Here is a 22,555-nt window from a genome sequence, read left to right as displayed (position 1 = left end):
GGTTCAAAGAATATAATGTTTCAAACTATATCTTCATCACCATCAGTGAATTTTTAGTTAAATGTATGCAAAATATTTACTAACAGCTATGATATAGCGGTTTATGACCGTTTTCCGCGTACAGCCTCCTGGGGTGTACTAATAAGTTAGTTTTCCTTAGTTATCACGCAAGCATGATCCATGTCTCTGATGTAAGCGACAGTTTACAATTTATTTGTCTTTAAAAAAATATTAAGGACTTTTAATGGTTTATAACAACAAAAAGAACATGCATGATATTTGAGAATACGGCATTGTATATACATCCGGTCTCAAATATCGTCAGTAAGACCGGTGTACACAATGGAGAATACAGTGTTGGAACGTTCTAGTTAATGACCCGTCATAAAAGTTGGTCGCTGCGTAGTAATTGGAAAATTGTTATCAAAGAATAATAAAGAATATTTGCCACTAAATTAAAGCATTTACTTACAAATTTTCAATTTATGCTTTTTGTTAAAAAAATATTGATAAAGTTTATTATTTTGAAGGGTTTTCATACCAAAACTATTTAATTACAGACGTACGTAAACCTGATTTACCCGCGGCAGTATGACGTCACGGAGTAGTGATTTAAACAAAAATCAAGAATTTTTCAGAGAATTATTATCTTTACAAATTGCAGATATGAAATTAAAGAATGAAAATATTTTCATATTGTAAATGTCTGTGATGAGTGATGAGTCAGCTTAGAAAAGATCAAGGTACTATTTTTTGACCTGATTACCGCGGCAGTGACCTGATTACCGCGGCAGTAAGATTTGACGAACAGTTATTAACATTGGGTCGGCATAGCCTCCCCAAAAACCTCTTCAGGTGATAATGTTCAGTTGTTGTATCACATGGCTGATTACATATTTAAAAATATGGTTGTAAAATTTACAGGGAAGAACTGAATATCAGAAGGATTTTTATTGGTCATTTTTAAATTACAACTGAAATTCGGGAATCTCATTGTCTATTCTAAAATTAGTATAATTGTCTAAAAGATCTTTCTGAAATGTATACAGGTCCAAATTATAAAAAAATCTAAAGGAGTATCGGAAACAAACTTTCAAGTTAAATTGCTCCAACATTTGAAATCTGTGAGCTTCCTCCCAATAAATATTTTACACTTCTTTAGAATTTTCCATTAATTCTAAAGTGAATATCTTATTCAACTTTAGAATTTACAAAGTTATAAATGAGATTCTAAAATGACAAGACTACCTATAATGTCCATGATACCAGAAGAACATGTGCATACTGAAAGGCAAGTAAAGGCAGTTTTACCTCGTCCGAGTATCTTTTTAAAGATATTTCTTCTTACTTATTCTTATTGTAATTAGTTGTGATTTTTGTTAATGTTGTATTTAGTGAAGGTGTACGAATATTGAGTACTGGCTGGGGAGTGCTGAACCACATCAACGAGACAACACCAGAAGGTCTTCAAGAAATATTTGCTACAAATCTCTTCGGACATTTTGTTATGGTAAGTTTTAATTAATGTCTCATTTTCAGAATATTTCCTTATATTTATGATGAACAGATTTAACTAATATCAACTTTAATACTAAAAACCTAATTTATGGAAGGTGGATGGTTTAATTGTAACTCAGGCTTAAAATTATGTAAGCACCAAAGGTCTTTCTTTGCCAAATCAATTAAACCCCTAGTTGGTGTGACTTAAAACTCATAGCATGTCCTGAAAAACATGTAAAATACTTAAAACTTCCAATGTTATAAGTTTTCTTTTATAAACACAAGTTGACACCTCAGTGCAATAATTAGTTCACTCCTATTAAATTATATGAGGAGTTAACCTGTTACTGCACTGAGGTGACAACCTGTCTTTGCTACCACATTTTAATGCTAGCTTGGCCAGCTTGCTTATCCATTTAGTCAAGACAGATACTGCTGACTGTTCAATTATAACACTTTTATATCGAAATTATTTGATATAACAATGCACAGCAGGTTAAATTTATTATACAAATATAAAGATAAATGTGTCAATTTTAAAATGTTTGTAGGTAAGAGAACTGGAGGATTGTTTAGGCAAAGCTCAGGAAACACAAATTATATGGACATCATCACAGAATGCTAATTCTGATGACTTTAGCTACACAGATGTACAACATAGAAATGGGTATAGTTATAGTATGAACTTTATATCTTTTCTTAATGTTATGTTTTAGTTTTGGAATATTTGTTGTTGTAATAAAGTAAGTGTAACAATATGCCTTTAAAGTTACAATTGATATTGTTGTTATTGTTGTTATTGGTTTATTTAGATTCTACTGATTATACTCTAGAAGATATATTGATAAATTTCTTGGCTATAGGAACGCCTCCTTACTAGTGATTGGCTTATTGATTTCTGCGTTGATATTATCGATGTACAATTCTCCTTTCGGAGAGAAGCGATAGAGAAATGGATTAGAATAGATCATAAAAATAAATGACCTGGGTTGTTGTCGTAGCTAGGGAAATAAACTTAGAAATGACTTTGTAGTTGTTGTTTAACTCCCACCCTGTTACATAAGAGATTTGTTAAATACTGAGAGTGATAAAAATATATGTAAATAATGAGATGGGTGACAAATAGTTCAGTATACATTGATTATTCCTTTGAGATATGCATGAAGTCAAAATGTCCTTAACATTTAGAGACAAGGCCTTTCTACTGTCACATCTTTTTATCAAGTTATCATTTGGTTCAAGTTTCAAATTCTGTCATGTGAGGAACCTATCCAGGTAGTTATGTAATGTCTTTGGTTCTACTCAGGTGTCTGTCTGGAAAGTCTTCATAGTATTATGACCTATACTGTATAATGTTCCAATATAAAACCCAAACCCAAAAAAATGTCATCAAGCACTGTTTCATATCTCAACATCCACTGTTTAATATCTCTTCATCACTGTTAAATATCTAATTAACCACTGTTTCATATCTAATTAACCACTGTTTCATATCTCAACATCCACTGTTTCATATCTCAACATCCACTGTTTCATATCTCGTCATCACTGTTTCATATCACATTAACCACGGTTCTTAACCACCATCTTATTAACTACTGTTTATATATCATTAACCACTGTTGCTCAAAGTCCAAGATTAACAACTATAGCATAGATTTTGACTGAATTGTAGTGTACATGTTGACCTTTATTAACTTTTTATAAATTCATAATGTGAGTAAATCCACTAAACTTCTATAGGTAACAAGTACAAATGTTGCTGCAATGCAGCAATTGATAAGATCCGCGCAAAAAAATGTGCTCACTACAGATACCTTACCAAATTATTCCTACGCACAGGTCATGTTATATTCAGATTAAGTACTATTGTAGATTTTTTCCGAATGTTTTGTAAACCATTTTTTGCATAATTATACTTATCTTATGCACTGTCCATAATTAAAAAGAGGGGAAAAATATTTAATATAAAAAATGCTTTCACTGATGCCTACCTGGTAAGGAAAGTAATTCCATTGAATACAAACAAGACTTACAAGACTTGTAAATGTTATGTGACATGACTGTACTGTGGACTGTTTCAGTAACAGAAGATAGATGATAGAAATATCAAAGTCTGTTATAATTGTAACAAATACACAAATAGTAACAAAAGGGACTAATATTATAATATAGTAATATTGCATGCATATTTTTCATGTCAAATTAAAAAAAAAATGGTTTCTTTCAATACTGAAAGTAGAACACACTCTGGAATGAAAAAAATGGGATGAATTTCCAAAAGACCAAATTCAGGATTTTTTTGTTTGTTATACACGTGTTACATGGTGATACAGTATTTATCAATATAATAGAAGACTGTTACCTGAATTTTGAGTAGGTATGAGGAAATTCACTAATATCATATTCGTGCGAGACAAAGATATGAAAGCTATTTGCCAGATTCAGAGTCAACTCGTCCCCTGGTCAACTCGTCCTCTGGTCAACTCGTCACCTTTTTGGTCAACTCGTCCCCTAGTCAACTCGTCCCCTGGTCAACTCGTCCCCAACTCGTCCCCTACATTTTATTACTATTCTTTTTCCATATATTTCATAAATGATTATAGACTGTTAAAAGTAATATATTATAAAATTACTGAACTGGACATATTTTGACGCTTTTTGTATGCGAATATTTGGAGTTTTATCTAATAATAGGGATATATATGCATAATTCTGATTAAATTACATACAGAAAAAAAACAACTCGAAGACGATAAAAAGCAATAACATTTAATATATAAAAACATGTTTTATATGCAATGATAAAATATCATATAGTATGTTTTTTTGTCAATATTATGTTATATATATTCACTTTCACACTTTCATTGTTTTTTTCATGCACATATTTCGTTGTCTTTTTTTTCTGACATCTTACGACACTTGGGGCTTATAAAGGTTCCCGAATTCTCTTAGAAGTCCCGTTGATGACAACTCCCCATTCCTGTACCTGTTCCACAGCTGGTGAGTCTGTCCCTGGAGAAAGGTGTATTTTTTCCGCTGGTAGCGGCGAAGTCTTCCTTCACTAATCAATTCAGAGTTCTTCACTCATCGTACAGAAGTTTTATCAAAAGGTAGAATGGAGGTGTTCCCCCAGCCCTCCCATTCAGTCTTCTAAGTTCTATGCCATCCTGAAAATAATAGACTTGATACAATGACCTAAATTATCGTGTTGATTGTCGATAAGTGGATACTGTACTGTTGTATGCATGGTATGAATTGTTGTCAATTAAATATATCATGACACGTGCCTTTGGTTATTAAAGTAAACACATAGTAATTTGATAATAGGATTAACGACACATTTGCCTAGGTGGCTGGATACGTATTTATATATTTAAAGAACGCGTGTCTTTAATTTGAAATTATACAAATTGCGTGAAAATCGTGCCAAAGGTTGTTATAAAATTTTATTTTCCAAATGTCGAATTTGCTTTTGATGGTGTATGGTCAAATATATGAAAATGTTGAATTAAATACAATTAATACATTCAATATGTTGACTTGTATTATACAAGAAATTCTGGAACTCGGTTTTATACAGCTCCTCCTTGAGATCAATTTAAAGATTTATTTATGGAAATTTATTGTTAATCTTTACTAATTAATAGATGGCAATTGAATATTTGGTAATTACTTTATGTTTTCAATCATGTTTTCAATCAGTAAATATCCACTGCAAATATCAATGTACGGATTTTTTTATTTAAAAAAAAATAATGAAAAAATTAAACATTAAATGAATGTTTGCAAACTTACCTGTCTTTGTAGTTTTACATCAAAGCTTTGCACGTGCGCTTAGATAAAGATCATGAAAATTTAACGTAAAAGAGATGTCATTTTATTAATATTTCGATATCAATCAAATTCATTATTAATTTTACATATTTTACATAAAAGAACTATTTAAAAAACAATGATTTACAACATAATAGTGACAAATAGATCGAAAGTAGGGGACGAGTTGACCATATTAAGGACGAGTTGACTCTTTGAGGACGAGTTGACCAAAAGTAGGGGACGAGTTGACCAAAAAGGTGACGAGATGACCAGAGGTCGAGTTGACCAGGGGACGAGTTGACCGGATTGCATTTGCCATTAGTAATATATAAAAAAAAACTATTGTTAATTAATTTTTAGGGAGATCAATATATATTTTTTTTGTTGAATTGCTTTAAAACCATTCATAAAAAACATTACACTTCATGTTCAAACTGCAGATCAAAGTTTCTGTTGTTGTCATGATATCTATCTATAGCCTATGCTTAAGGTGATTCCGCTTTGTCAGCCATGTTTGTTTTAACTAAAGTCTGTCCAAAGTGAAAGTAGGCCAAAATTCATATAACAACAAAGCTCTTATTGTAAAATGATGAACCATTTGAAAATACACTTCCAGGTTTATATTTTAAGGACAATTATAAACAAAAATAAAAATGATAACAATAAGAATATTTACCTTGAATGTGCTACATTTCTGAAGACCAAAAACATTCTGTTGCAAAGTTTTATGCACATTTCATGAATGGCAAAATCCTTTTAAAATTCTGTTTTAGTGCCAACAAAAGCTTCTTTTTTTTAGCAGCAAATACAAAAATCTTTCAAAACTTAACTCCAAATAAATCCTAATCTCATGTCCTTCTAAGCACATATGGCCTCCATTATTTTTTGTAAAAAAGTAGTGCAAGAAAACAATCATCATTTATAGCTTTATGAACTACAATTAAAATGAAAACACAATCAAACTTTAAAATCTAACCTTTTTATGTGTAACAGTGAAGTGTGTCTGTTTGTCATGTACACAAGAAAAAGGTAAATGATGTTTATTTTCATGGTACTACTTTTTTACACATGTCATGAAGGCCATGTTTTTTCAAGGTCAGATAAACTACTTTCCTAAGATTTATGTTTTTTAAAGTTTTTTGTATTTTCTGCAAAAAATAGCATTTGTTTGCACTAAAAGAGACTTTAAACTGAATTTTGAAATGTGCATAAAGATTTGCAACAGAATGTTTTTGGTCTTCAGAAATGTAGCCCATTCAAGGTAAATTTCTTATTGTTATCATTTTTATTCTTGTTTAAAATAGTCTTTAAAACATAGAATTGGAAGTGTACTTGAAAATGGCTCATCATATAACAATGTGAGGTTTGTTGTTATATGAATTTTGGCCTACTTTCACTTTGCACAGACTTTGTGAAAACATACTTGGCTGACAAAGCGGAATCACCTTAATGAGGGTCCATCCGCTCGTATGGCTACAATATGCAGCTTTCGCTCTCGAGAACGGATCCCCGAACATGTCACCAGTCACACCATTATCATGGAGTGGTATGCTGTACCAACGATGCTGTGTGTGTATTTGCGTTTATTTATACTCGCCACCGGTTGCCCATATGGGCGAGCCCTCCAGAAGAGTATTAGTCATTTTATTTTTCGGAGGATAGTGCAATTACAGATACAGAAAGATGCCCCAATTCCAGAAGCTTCTCCTGGTTCTTTAGCGTGCCAAGTGTTTAAGCACCCATACACGGGACCTCGATTTAAAGTCTCATCCGAAAGACTGATTAGTAATTTTAGTTGGCCAGCCCGGGAATCGAACCCACAATGTCGAGATTACAAGTCTCGCGCTCTAACCGATTGAGCTATGCGGGCTGGCTAAGCAAATGAAATGTAACATTATATACTAAAGTTTAATTATTTCAAAACAACCAATATATCAACATGTTACTATTAAACATTTAATTTCATAAATATAAATTAAAAATAATTATCAAAAGCAAAATTATTAAAATCTTTTGCCTGAAATCTTCTTTATATTGACAAATTCAATCACTAATAGTATACTTGATATGCTGTGTGTAAATGTATTTCAAAATGTAACAAATTTTAATTCCATGTACTACTAAAAAAAGGGAAATAACAAATTTATAACCTAAGTGTCATTTATAGCTATTTATAGCTTTCGAATTTATGTAACAGCAGAACTGCTTTCCGGTTCTCATTCATTAGTATGACATGCTGCAAATCACCGAAGGAGAAACCAATATAGAAATCGAAAGGAGTTCTTGAATGCGGATTTACTTTAAGCTGTTAATCGAAAGGATTTATTGCTCAAATCCGGGCCCATGGACAAAAAAAAAAAAAAAAAAAGTAAACACAAATAGCTCCGCGCCTGTGGGCGCGGAGCAATCACTTGAAACTTTAAGGTTGCAATTGTAAGTCACTGTCAACTCAACTTTGATTCTTACAAAATTAAGCCCTTTTAATGATTCTTACAAAATTAAGCCCTTTTAAAACTTAAAAGATAACAGATGAAAGTTTTGCTTGCAAGATGAATATCCACAAGCACTGAAGAAATACATTATAAGATTTACTTTACAACTACCCAAGGCATTTACTTGAAACTTCACTTATAAATGACTTCAGGTTTACAATTGATTCAGATTTTTAGATCGATAACTTTGTATTTGATGTGGATTTTGAATGAAATCTTCATTTTTGTGAATTCCTACATTACCCTTGTAGGCTCTTGTTTTGTTATCTACACCAAGAATGTAGTAAAAACTGCTGTCAAATTTTCCCTTATTATTCATCAGAAGCCATTGTTTCATGATTATCCTTGATTTATTTTGAAAAGTTGCCAGAGATTGAAGATTTATTATTATTTTCAACATCATACTTTCCAATCTGGTGCTGGCAGAAAAAAGGCTATATTTGCATACTTTTACTGTCATTGAATTGTAAATGTGATAAGGCTCATTAAAATCATTATATTAGTACATTTTTACTGTATAGAAGGGCAAATTAACAGTTTATGTTAAACTTAGCATGAATCAGTGGTGGATTTGGGACTCCTTTGATTAAAGCTGTTGCTACATGATACTGTATTTTAATTGTATGATAATAATTTGAAACATTTTAAGATAAAAAATAGTTTATAACATTTTGAGATTAATGATAATTTATAACATTTTGAGATTAATGATAATTTATAACATTTTGAGATTAATAATAATTTATAACATTTTGAGATTAATAATAAATTATAAAATTTTGAGATAATCATTTCAGAAGAGAACCATACAGTTCATCAAAGTATGCAACAGATGTTGTCAGTGTGGCATTCAATGATCGACTCAATAAAAAGGTATTCTATACATGAATTATTGTCTAACAGGGTTTCCTTATCAAACAAAACTTAATTTCTCAAGTGATCATTATACACTATAATTATATAATATTAGTTACTTTAAAAAATTTTTTGACCCTACTGAAGTGGTTATTTGCATAATTTTTTTATATTACTCAAGCTAGTAGGTGAAGGTTGTATTGTAAAAATACTGTTTATATACGGCAAATATAAAAAATCTTAATATAACAATTTATAAACAGCAAATTTTTGTATGAAATAGAGGATATTTGTTTAGTTCAGTGTAAGATCGGAATATATTTCACCGAGTGAGCACCAAAAGGTATATTTCCCGAGTGGCGCAGCCACGAGTGAAATATGAACTTTTGGTGTTCACAAGTTGAAATATATTTCGATCTTACACTAAACTAAACAAATTTTCTTTTTGTTATATGCAAAGGAACGTTTTAAAAAGACATTTAACCTAATACTGAATGAAAAGCGCGCCAAGTAATAATACAACGTGACGTCATTTACGACGTCACGTCATTAAGTTGGTACCCAGTACTGTGCACGCTGGTGTTTCACTGAAACAACGTAAGGGGCTTAAATTCAAAACAGTGAAATTATCAAAGTGGTAATTTCACTGTTTCAAACAGTGAAATTACCAGTTTTATTTCACTGATATATTTCTATAAACCACCGAAAAGCATGTAATAAAAAAGAAGAAATTACGACATAAATTGTCAGCAGAAGTTAATATAGGTAATATGAACATCATGATTATCCAATGAAAAGTGATGTTACAAAATTGCAGTATTATATAAACACATTTGAAAAAAAATAACTCTAATGTTCAGTTTATTAAAAAAGTGGGACAGTCTTATATTTTAGGCAAATCTATAATTTGTCATAAACATTTTGCAATATCAACTGTTAGTCAATCACTAATTTAACAGTCAATATTTTGAAATATATACATGTGTAGTAAATTTAGCTCAACTTGACAATGAAAAAATGAGCATAATGTTTGTTTAATATTTAGTCTGTGAGAGTTCACTCAAGTCAAAGTATATATAAGATTCACTAATGATTATTCATTGTTTAATTTACAGGGCATATATTCAGTGACCACCTGTCCCGGCCTGGTTATGTCTAATTTGACGTTAGGTATACTTCCTGCATGGGTGTGGTTCCTTGTGATGCCGTTCATCTTCTTTGTACGTACATTTATAATTACATTAATAGCCTTATCAAGTTTGTAAAGGAAATATGGGAGTAACCTTGTGTTTACTTGGCTTTTCTGATGCAATTTCTTTTTCTTAAAACATTAATTGAATGAGTTGAAAATTTAAAAAAGTCAGTTAGTTGAAACTATAGGTAGATGGCTAATGCGAAACTTACATTTTGCTCAGTATGGAGGGCATGGGATTTGTAATCTAGGTGTTTCTGGTCCGATCCTTGGACAAGAAGAAAATTTGTTCATGATAATTGACTTATTGACTTGTCTAATTGTCATTTGTCTCTCACTGGGGATATGTAGTTGGCCATTTGTAGAGAAATATTGGCAGTTACTGGTAAATTATCCAGAAAAATTGTGTTTGGAAAAATAACCACCGAGATGTAACCAAATATATGTTATAATCAACATAAAAACCAGACAAACAAAATAACAACAACTTTAACTCTTACTGGCTTGATCTTTTATTTTAAGTGTATAGAGCTATATGTAAGGGAATATTATTGCAAAATATATATACTGCATGTTCTGTGAAATTATGTTGTTTCAATAATCTAAATCCTGAAGTTCTTTCCTTGGCAAATATAAAGATTGAGTATAAAAAGAACAATTCTAGGAATTTTACAAGAGTTTAAGTTGCCAAAGAAGTTTTAAAGCACAGATACTACAAACTGGTATTCAGTTCATTGCCTCTGTTCAGGGTAGATTTATTCCTAATTCAATTGAAAAATAGAGGCTATGAGTGTGTGAGTTTTAGGATGAAATCATTATAAAATGTACATTTATTTTCAGATGCGGCTATTTGTAGGATCCTTAACATGTAGTGCTTACAATGCAGCAGAAGCTCTGGTAAATATGATCTCCTTGCGTTTACATGTATTTAACCTTTCACTGCATACATCTATGAATGATAAATCTAAGACTCATATTTGGGATTACAAAGTAATGTTTTTCTTTACATGTAAACTCTCCCACTTTAAGCGGCAGCCTCCCACTTTCTGCATCCAAACTTCCAAAGATTTTTCTTAAAATAAGGGGTATTTTCGCAAATTAAAGAAATCTCCCTATTTTTGATGTCAGAACTTCCTTCTTTGTTTATTGCAAATTCTAAAATCTCCCTCTTTTTGAAGAAAAATCTCCCACTTGATCATCCAAAAAAGTTCAAATGTATGTATAGATATAAATGTATAAATTATCTTACATTTGTTTATTTTCTTCAAGAAAATGCTAGTATCTTTAACGTACTACATTCTTTGTTCTACTACAAGTGAAAAAATAAGCATTTATCTTTTGTAGATTAGTAGATTCTTGTATTTCTTAGAAATGTCTCAGGCATCAAAGGGGTTTTTAAGTGCACTAACAGACATGGCTTTATATTGTTGGCATAAACATCAACAATTATTTTTGAAGAGTTTTATGGGGGTTAATTGAACATAATTATATTGTAGATGAGTTAATGATAATTATATTGTGAATCTTGTTATTAATTATATTGTGGATCATGTTGGGTAGTTTCATGTCATTTAAGAAGGTTATTGTCCTTTATAACATGCTGGTTTTTATGTAACAAAATTCTTTTATTCCAAACAAAATTTTTATACCACACTTTTGTCTGAAACAGTTTTTGGATGAAGACTTCATTTTGTGCTATACCGTAATACAGAAATGTTTTCCCCTTGATTTAACCCATTACCCCATGAGCATTTTGTGAAAAATGGCTGTTTTCATTGAAAAGTCTCCCGTTACAAGTTCAAGTTGCTATAAAACTGTAAAAACTGCTTCAATACTAATCAAACTTGGCACAAATGTTGACTGGACCATTGCCTTTGTAACAACATGCTCAGTCTGAAATTTCCTGTTACCATGGAAACGAGGGGACATCTCAAAATTGCCAAAAATCACTATTTTGTGTTGATTTTTTCCATCAAAATTGATTTCAAAGTGCTGCCACTTCTCAATGGATTGAGATAGAGTCAAAGGCTTTTCAGCATTGGTTACACGTTACCTTATGATCGACCTGGGGCTATTTTTAGCCTCCCACAGGTCCAAAATTTTCTTGGCGATGAGGGGGACTCCGCCCCCATTCAAACCCCCCAAACAGAAGGGGGCACATCCCCCTTCTGGCAACCCCCTCTTTTGGATGGGGGGCCACGCCGAAAAAGTGGTAAATTTTTTAAACAACATTTCTCAAACAAAACAAGTGTCTGGGGGCCCTAAATAAGGCATTTTTTCACCATTTGAGAAAGCAAAAAGGGGGGGGTGAAAAAGGCGTAGAAAGGCGTATATATCTGGTAATGGGTTAAGCTAATTGACCCGTTCACTCTAAATACTATGGTGATATATTGATAGCAACAAAATATGCCATCTATCAAATAAAACATTTATGCCTTTTTGATTCGTTTAAATATTCTGAAAAATGTTTTTGTTTTAATAATACCTGAAAATAATGATTTAATTTATTTATTTCCAGATATATGTAACCAAGCAAAAATGTGAAAGCTTAAATCCACGTATAAAATACTGCAGTCTATGTTCAGTGCTTGGTAGACCATATGTTGGTGAAGAAAAGGTATACATTTAAACTCTACCAGTACTTATTCTTATTGATGCAAGAAAAATGTACAATACAATCTTGAACTCAAACCTTTGACCCTCTGAATATCATTTGACAGCTTGACTGACTGAGCTACCAGGCTGCTTACATGTACTGTTAATTCACTGGTGCAATTTTTTGTCAGTTAATTTTGTATCATATTTCATGATACTCTCAAGAAGTTACCATTGTTAAAACAGACAAACATCATGTCATTTTGGGGTATTTTTTTTATATATATTTAGAATTCTACATGTATGAATTTGCAAGCTTTCCCCATGATAGTGCTTATTTTTTTATCTCTAAACATTTTCTCACATGTTTGTTTGTTTGATTTGGTTTTATGTCACACCGACACAGTATAGGTCATATGGCGACATTCCAGCTTTACTAGTGGAGGAAGACCTCAGGTGCCCTTCCGTGCATTATTCCAGGCACGACCGGGCACCTGAGTAGAAAAACCATTGTTCCGTAAGCTAGCTGGATAGCTTCCTCACATGAAAAAATCCAAAGTCCCTGTCGGGATTCGAACGCACAGCACATCATATGTTTTTCCTCAAATAAACTTGTTACTCAGAACCTGTTTTCCTTTTCTTTTTTTTTGGAAAATTTAAATTAATTACCAATATTTTAGTTGAATATAGATGAAAAAGATGCTGATGATTTATACAACCAGCTGGAGACCTTGTATCAAGGATTCAAGTTAATGTATAGAAATAGTAAGACTATAACAACACAAGGTCATGTGACTGAGATGAGAAATGGGTTCAAGGCTCGGTCAGAGGATGAACTTGACAACGAAGCACACAATGGGTACCAGAATGGAATTCATTGATGAAGGATGACATTTTTGTGTTATACGAGTAGAATAGCTGTAGATACAAAGTATTAGGTAGTACAGTGCCCGGGGAAATGCTAAAATACTGGTAAATTTTTTTTTTTAAAAAAATCGGGGTTTTTTTTAAAATTTTACAGCAGCCCCTCATGTCCCAAAAGAAAGGCATGTTTTTTAATTTTTAACCCCTTTATTAGAAGAAAAACCATTTTTTTTTTTTATCAGAAATTTTTTTGTGTTTGATTATTTTCCCTTTATTAATGTTTTCTGTTAAAAGTAACTTAAATGTTATTTTTCCAAATTTTTCTAAAAAATTTTTTAAATTTTTATTTTTCTAAAATAATTTTTTTAGAAAAAATTTTCTTTCATCTGAAAAAATATAAAATTGTATTCGGGTAAAAAACCAATGACTATGTCCCTTCATATTTTTTTAATTTTGGTTTTTATCAGGCTTTTAAATTTTGGGTTATATGTAAAGGGAAATTATTTTTTTTGGGGCCCCCACTTTAGTGGCGGCATTTAGATTTACCCTTGTCCATCCGTCCGTCCTTCCGTCTGTCCGTTCACTTTTGTGTCGCACGTAACTCAAAAAGTATTTGACCTAGAGTCATGAAACTTTACAGGAATGTTGATCAGCATGTGTAGTTGTGCACCTGGGTATTTTCGTCTGGATAATTTTAGTATTTTTACAGTTATTGCCCTTGACTTAGTAAAATTTTGCAATTTTCAACTTGTGTCGCATGTAACTCAAAAAGGATTTGACCTAGAGTCATGAAACTTTACAGGAATGTTGATCAGCATGTGTAGTTGTGCACCTGGGTATTTTCGTCTGGATATTTTTAGAGTTATTGCCCTTGACTTAGTAAAATTTTGCAATTTTTACATTTGTCGCATGTAACTCAAAAAGGATTTGACATAGAGTCATTAAACCTTACGGGAAAGTTGCTCAGCATATTAAGTTTTGCACCTGGGGTTTCGCCTGAGGATTTATCCAGTATTTGTAGAGTTATTTCCTTTGACTTAGTAAAATCTGTTTCATTATGTAATTTGTTCCTTGAGTGCTTGAGTTAGAATCAACCAACTTTACAGGAATAATAATCAACATCACTAAAATACAGGAATAATGATTCACATCACTGTGAAGCTATGCACCTGGGACTTTGCATGTGGAGTTTTTCAGTATTGTTAGAGTTATTGCCATTGACTTACAGTAGTATAAATTTGCAATTTTCAACTTGTTCATGCATAGCTTAAAAAGTATTGCACTTGTAGGCCAGAAAGTTTACAAGAATGTTTGTCAGCATGTGTACTTATGCACCCTTGGGTTTGCTTGTGGATTCATTCAGTATTTGTAAAGTTCTTGTCCTTTACTTAGTAAAAGATTTTTAGTTTTCAAAAAATATTTGACCTAGAGTCATAAGATTGACAGAACAGTGGCGCGCTGGGGGCACCCGTGTCCTATGGACACATTTCTAGTTATTTTGTGGCTTTTAGTGTATTACCTTTAATTGTTAACTAATGTTTAGATCAGTTTATATAACCAGGCAAGTTTAACAAAGTCCATACAGTTGAGACATAAAACCAACAGATTTTAATCATCTGACCCCATGTTCACAATGATTCAAGGATCAGGGTCAAGAAGATCAAAACAGAAAAATTCTCCATTGATCTCATAGATTTTATTTTTAATATTAACTTCATAGAAGTGGACATGAAAAAGAGTGTTCATGAAATTTAGGGAAGCAGTTACTTTACAAGATATACATGTTTAACAGTTGATCTAAATATTGAGCTTGGTCCTGAAATCCTTAATTTGATACTTCTTTTCTTCTATTATGTATTGTAATTCATCGATTTATGCAAAAGGTTGTTTTTGTTTATTTTGCAAACCAGGCTTGTTTATACATTTTGTATATGTAACATATTATTAAGGCCTAATATGATAAATGTTAGTTTCATTAAACAATAAAAATAGAACCAGGTGTATTTGATCCTGATCCTGACCTTTATTTTGTAAATGCACGGCCTGATATTGTTTTTCAGAACTACTTGACTTTTGACGCAGTCACTGTACAAAAACTGTTACCAAAGAGACAAACTATAACATAGGTTTTTTATTTTCTTAAATCGTGACAATATTGTTTAGATATAAAACCAACATATTTTCATCATGTTTATATGTGCATGAATGATATTTGCAATCAACTTAATGTTACCAAAGTTGAGCCACAAAAATCACTGTAACTTATTTATTTTATCAGTTTTGGCATTATTGTGATTTGTGTTTTTTCCTTTTATTAAGTTATTTGTTTATATTTTTTCTTTTACAAATATTTTATTTGTTAAACTGATTTGTTTGTTATGTTTTTTTTCAACTACATGTATATTTCATACAGCTTATATTGATTTACTTTCCCTGTGCAGAGTATGTGATTTTTTATATTTCTTTATGTTATTGTAGTTGCAAATGTAAATGTAGTACCAGTTTCAAATTTTTAATTACTTAAAAGTTTTATTATTACTGTTTATCTTTGGCCAAGGGCATAACACTGCCTGCTTTTAATTTTAATTGATACATTTGTTACAAAAGCTGGCTGATTGAAGGTCAAATTTTTTATGCAAATGCCTTAAAAAATTCAAATGATGTAATTGGGACATTGAGACTATCATAGTGAAAAGAAAATAACTTGCAAGTACAATTAGTTAATGCCACAAGGCCTTCAGAATTTTGTATTAGCCTCAGCTTACAGAAGACCAATGATTCTACTTATGTGATCATTACTTAACTCCATATATATTGTATAGAGAGGCATATAGTTCTGTCTCCATCAGTTAATGTGTATGACTTTGTGTATTTTGCACTTACCATGATGAAGCCATGGACATATAATACCAGTAATGCTAAAAGGTTGTCATATTACGTGTACAATGTTCATGTGGTTTTAAACTTAAAGAAGACATGCCTTTGACTCAGCAGTAGAGATGAGGCAGTCTCCATGTCTGTGCAGTTTGGCCAGTATTTTCAAGCCTTATAAAAACATTTTATATAACTATACATGTATAGTACTAGTAAAATTATTTTTATTGTAAAATATAATGTGCTTCCATTTATTGTAAGCTGCTTAATATGTTTTGATATCCCTTTTTATCACATAAATCGCGGCGCAGGAGTGTAATAAAGCCATTTAATAAAAGCGATATTAACACTTTGACGTGACATCTGGTAAAATATCTTCAAAGCAACTTCCTATTAGAAGCAATAATTTATTTTACATATGCTGACGGGTATTGCCATAAAGAAGAAGAAGTACAAGCTCTACAATGAGCGTCTCTGCAGAGGTTTCACTTTCAAAATTCACTCTGCAAATTATCTATTAATAGAAACAAGTGATTTTTATTATATGATTAATGGAGATTAAACAATTATGTTAAATTAACCTTGTCAGAACAATATATATAATAATACATGTATAGTACTAGTATATTTATTTTTGTCAAATGTTATGTGCTTCCATTTTATTGATAATATTATTATTATTATCAGGGAATTCATCTATAAAAGATGAGATATACACATTTATATCATGTGATAATAATTTAAAGGTGCTGTTTTATTAAATTAGCATTATTAGTATTCTTATGATGTCAGAAAAACAAATCAGTTCCCACAGAAGACCTCTAGTCTAAAACGGAACTTTAAAGAACTTTCTTAATAAAAAAATATGCTGAGGATTATGTACAGATCTTCATTACTTTCTTGTTTCTTTACAAAAATACCAATCATGATAATTTTATTTTGATATTTTGCCTTAATATTATTTTCTGTATTTTTAATGCATTTTAATTCAAGATTTAGGTACATATTTGTAAATATCTGATTTTGAACTTTAATCAAATATATTGTTATAAATATTTTAAATCTTGTTATTCCTATCGTCCAACAGTATATTTCAAATAAATAATATATCTAGAGTATGCAGTTTTGTATACATGTATATTAGATTTTTTTTAAATTTCATAATGGACCTTTATTTTATTATCAACCAGAGGTTAATAAGATTTGCAGTTGTCTCCAGACACAAAATAAAGTAAATACTTTATACAGGACATACATCCCCGGTACAACTTGGTATAGGACCCATCAATATTAAAGTTTTGAATGGCCATTTTAATAAATATGAATTTTATTACCAATGTATTATATTAATGTAATGTGTAATTAAACATAATATTGAAATGGCATACAAGTCATTAGTTCAAACTCATATCATCCTCTTGTATAAATCACCTATCAATGACTTATGCTATTTGACCATGTTGTGGTTAACTCTAACACTATATATAATAATACATGTATAGTACTAGTATATCTATTTTTGTCAAATGTTATGTGCTTCCATTTTATTGATAATATTATTATTTTAATATTTAATATTTATATATAAGTGTAATGAAACAAACTTTGAAGAATTCATGAAATTCTGTTTCTGGATTACGTAATCATGTATTGTTTTGCAAATGTCGGTAAGTTAGTCTGTCCACATGGTTTCCCCTGACTATCATTAAAACTATTTATTACTCGGTCTTCATTTTTGTTGTGCCGCCTTGAAAAAGGCGACATTAAGGGGTTACTTTTGTCGGCGGCGTTGTCGGCGTCCCCTTAAGCTTGTCTGGAGCATAAGTCAGTCATTATAAGTCGGATTGACTTCAAACTTGGTATGCATGCTTCATATAATGACCCGAAGTGCAGTGCATAAGAACCTCTTATTTATTGAGTTATTGCCCTTTGTTAATTTTCATACTTTATTTTTGTCCGGGCCATTTCTCCTAAAGTATAAAATCTATGGACTTGAAACTTCATAGGATAATAGATCTCATTAAGAAAAAGTGCAGTGCACAAGAACTGGTACTCTGCATTTCTTATTTTTTGAGTTTTTGCCCTTTGTTAATTTTCATAGTTTATTTTTGTCCAGGCCATTTTTCATAAATTATCAAAGCTTTAGACTTGAAACTTCATAGGAGGATAGATCTTATTGATAAAAAGTGCAGTGCACAGAAACTGATGCTCTGCATTTCTTATTTTTTGAGTTATTGCCCTTTGTTGATTTTCAAATTTCATTTTTGTCCTGGCCATTTCTCCTAAACTATATTGTTCACAAGGCGACACATCCGACTCGCTGAGTTCTATTTCACATACTGATTGGTCATAACAAGTTGCTTCCCCCCCACCTATTGGTTTTGGAGTCACAAGGTCAAAGGTCAACGTAACAGGGGCCTTAAATTGGACATAACTAGTAGATGACCCTTATTAATGTTGCGGTCACTAGAGGTCAAGGGGCCTTGAATGTCAGAATGGTTTCCCCATTATTTTGAAAATTAATAATCACTTAGTCTTCATATGTCACATATAGATTGGTCATAATTAGTAGATGACCCCTATTTACTTTGGGGTCATTATAACATAGATCAGTCACAGAGCCTTGAATGTTAGAATGGTTTCTGCTCATTCATTATCTTGAAACCTTTATCATTAAGTCTTCATGTTAAGCATTTTGATTGGTCATATGCAGTAGATGACCCCTATTGATTGTGTGATCATTATTTCAAGGGGCCTTAAAGTAAGAATGGTTTCCCCTCATTATCTTGAAAACTGCTTATCACAAAGTCTTCATATTTCACATAATTATTTAATGGTCATAACTTGTAGATGTCCCTTATTGATATTGGGATTTCTATTACAGAATGTTTACATACATCACAAATCTTGAACTGTGTACCTGGAAGCTGGAAACAATATATGGGCTCCAATCACACTAGACGTTTGCAACAAAGTAAAACTCAGTATTAAAGTTATAGATGATGGTATGAAAGACAAGTGAAGCATTTCAACTTCATGAATTCCCGATTTCAGCTTCATTAATTCTCGATTTCAACTTCATGAATTCACGATTATAACTTCATGAATTCACAATTTCAACTTCATGAATTCATAATTTCAACTTCACAAATTACTTCGTGAATTCACGATTTCAACCTCACAAATTCACGATTACAACTTCGTGAATTCACAATTTCAACCTCATGAATTCACGATTTCAACTGCATGAATTCACGATTCTGAATTCATGAAGTTGAAATCATGAAGTTGAAATCGTGAATTTGTGAAGTTGAAATCGTAAATTCATGAAGTTAAAATCGTGAATTTATGAAGTTGAAATCGTGAATTAGTGAAGCTAAAGTTGTAATTTCATGAAGTTGAAATCATGAAGCTGAAATCGTAAATTTGTGAAGTTGAAGTCATGAAGCTGAAGTCTTGAATTTGTTAATTCCGTATGTTTAAAAGTTGAAATTTGGAACTCATGAAGTTGAAATGGCCCTTATCAAGTCTTTGAAGTCGTATGATTGCGAAAAATGTACTGAAAGAATTTCTCTATAAACAGAATTTTATCAGCATTGAATCACAAGGACACACAAAATAACTGTCATGTTCCTGTTATTCATGACAATCTAAATTTTGTTTTCTTCTTTCTTGAATATGTGGTGGAATATATAGTATTGTATTTTTTTCCAAGATATCAGTTATTTTCCCATAATTATTCTTATTGTATGGTATATATAATCAGTATTTATCAATGATCTTACCTATATAAAGTTAACCTGTTAAAAAGATGTTGTGAAACACTAAATGATATAAATAAATTGGGTACTGCAACTACTATGGTCAGTATTCTGAGGCTTGGCCTTGAAAAAGTAATACTTACACTATAATTTATGTAATCTTAAACAAACTAGTACATATGAATTTAAGAATGAAAGCTATCACTTATATTATAACCCGTTTAATTTTTGCACAAGAATGATCAGTGATCACATGTATCGCCTGATAACAGTCAAATAGGCAGATGTACTGAAGGGTGATTTACCAGTTTACACTCCTATATATCGCGGCCTCATTGTATCATGTGGTAGCTACTGTGTAGCAGGTGACACAAAAGTCATTAACAGGCCAAAACTCATTTTGTATTAAAGGGACATAACTCAGCCAAACTTCATTAAATGGGGAAACCCATATATGTGCAAGTATTTGAGCAAACAATAAACCCTGTAGTTTTTTTTTCAAATTACATTAATGGTATAAAAGAAATTGTCAAAACAAACTTCAAAAATAAAAATCATTAAAGGGCCATTCTGACTGTGACAAAAATCTTTGAAATGGAAATTGCTGAAATGCACAAATAAAACTTGGTACTGTTCATTCCTGTAATGTTTGGATTAAATTGCCCCAGTAGTTTTTGAGATGTAGCCTGGACAAGTTTTGTGACAGACGGATGGATGAACATAACAGAGAAGTGCACTGATCACTATGTGTCGCAGGTTATTATGTAGCAGGCAACACAAAAAAACTGGTTGATCTTGGCTGACAAATTTTTGTGGCATTTTCCCACCATAGGATTTGAGTTTTTCTAATAAGCCTGATATGTTGTATTTACTAAATTTGTATTTTATGGGCAAATTTATAAGGTAAATGACATACATTTAGACGTGTTGATGTAATCAACTGATCATATGCATGAAAAAACTGAACATATTTCACCATGTGTATAAATGACAAAAATACCAAATTGTATAAATTCGATTTATTTATAAATTATTACATAATTATATTGCTTAATTTCAGTGAAGTCAATATAACAAAACATTTATAATAGTTATTGCTACATGCAAATATACACTACATTTATCAGTTGCAAAGACAATTGATAAATAATAGTGCACATGTTATATAATTCATAACACTTGTCATTTAAAGAGCATGTAAATAAATATATAACTAACCTAAAATACAACAAGAGGGTCATGATGGCCCTAAAAGCGCTCACCTGAATAATAATTATTAACTCTCCATGACAAAAAACAAGTATATTATAAACTATAAACAAAAGCAAATATAAAATCTAAATCTTAAACTGATATCACAAAAGTCATATAATTTTGTATCTGAAATAGTGCACATGTTAAAACATCACTGGTTGCTTTTGCTATGGAAAACAACACTTACATAAGAAGTCACTGGTTGCTGTACAAAAAAAATGGTTTCAATGGAAATCAGTGCTTGTTCTGAAATTCAATGGCAGAATGATGTTTGCTATGGAAATCACTGGTTGCTATTGCTATGAAATTTGTAATTTAGTTTGTGAAATTTTGTATATGTTATAATTATATAATAATGCTTCTAAAACAATTTTCAAACATCAAAGAATATGTAAAATATATACTGCAAATATTTGTCCACATAATATGTAATTATCAAAATATATGCATTCATTTCTTATTGAAAAATTTGACTAACTTTATGTAGAAAATAAATTTCTTCATAACCTCCCTTTATTAACACTGAAATGTTAAATATTATCGGTTTTTTATATCTTTTACAAATAATGCTTTTGGAAAAAATCTTCGATTTGAACCATTATATTTGATTTGATAAAAAAACTATTAAACACATTGTGTTACAGGATCTTTAAGTTGATGGCTGCTATGTAGTCATTAGATGCTATGGAAAATAAGCTTTAGCTTCTGTAGATTTAGAGAATTTTTTCTAAGTTTTATCAAATTTGGTTGAGCAGTTTTGGAACAAAAAGGCACACAATGCTGTGTCCATAGATGACTGGTTGTTCAGATAGACTGCTGGTCTCAAACCAATGTATCCCATAAAATAAATGTTTAATGTTTTAAAATAATAATCACCCGTTCAATAAATGGTTTACGGGTGATAAATATTTTTAAACGAACATCTAATATAAAATCTCTATTCTTCACATTGTACTCAATGATTTTTCTCAACATAATTTAATTAATTTACCAAAAATATATATTCATAAAATGAACTTGCTAAAGTCTATAATACAAGAAAACTGAAAACATAATTATAACAAAACATACAATGATCAATTATATTTGTAACATGCATTATACAAAATTATATGTCATTATTTCTGTAAGTATTAAACAAAAATTGCAAATATGTGAATTGTCTAAAACAACAATAAAAATACAAGAAATTTTGATTCACGAAATAGAACAATATTTGGTGAAATAATAAAGTAAAAACAAAAAAAACTATAGCAGAAAATCTCCTGATAATTAAATTATAAAAAAAAATTTACCTAACTATTTTTAAAGCAAAAAAACCAAATAAAAAAAAAGTTATGTTTTTC

General features: G+C 31.0%; 1 protein-coding gene across 1 annotated transcript; it reads left to right on the top strand.

The window, feature by feature from the left end:
• The first annotated feature begins 342 nt into the window (after positions 1 to 342).
• LOC132741072 (3-keto-steroid reductase/17-beta-hydroxysteroid dehydrogenase 7-like) lies at positions 343 to 13,397 on the top strand. The gene is made up of 8 exons (XM_060729157.1): positions 343 to 370; positions 1,368 to 1,510; positions 2,052 to 2,167; positions 8,612 to 8,687; positions 9,785 to 9,889; positions 10,702 to 10,758; positions 12,380 to 12,478; positions 13,137 to 13,397. The coding sequence occupies exons 1-8, from the start codon at positions 343 to 345 to the stop codon at positions 13,335 to 13,337; spliced, it is 825 nt and encodes a 274-aa protein (XP_060585140.1). The 3' UTR covers positions 13,338 to 13,397.
• The last annotated feature ends 9,158 nt before the right edge of the window (positions 13,398 to 22,555 follow it).

This window comes from Ruditapes philippinarum, unplaced genomic scaffold (assembly GCF_026571515.1).
Source record: "Ruditapes philippinarum isolate M1 unplaced genomic scaffold, ASM2657151v2 ctg2788_1_1_1_1, whole genome shotgun sequence".
NCBI classification, from domain to species: domain Eukaryota; kingdom Metazoa; phylum Mollusca; class Bivalvia; order Venerida; family Veneridae; genus Ruditapes; species Ruditapes philippinarum.
The sequence above is the reverse complement of the archived record's forward strand: the minus strand, read 5'-3'. Positions and strand labels throughout refer to the sequence as shown.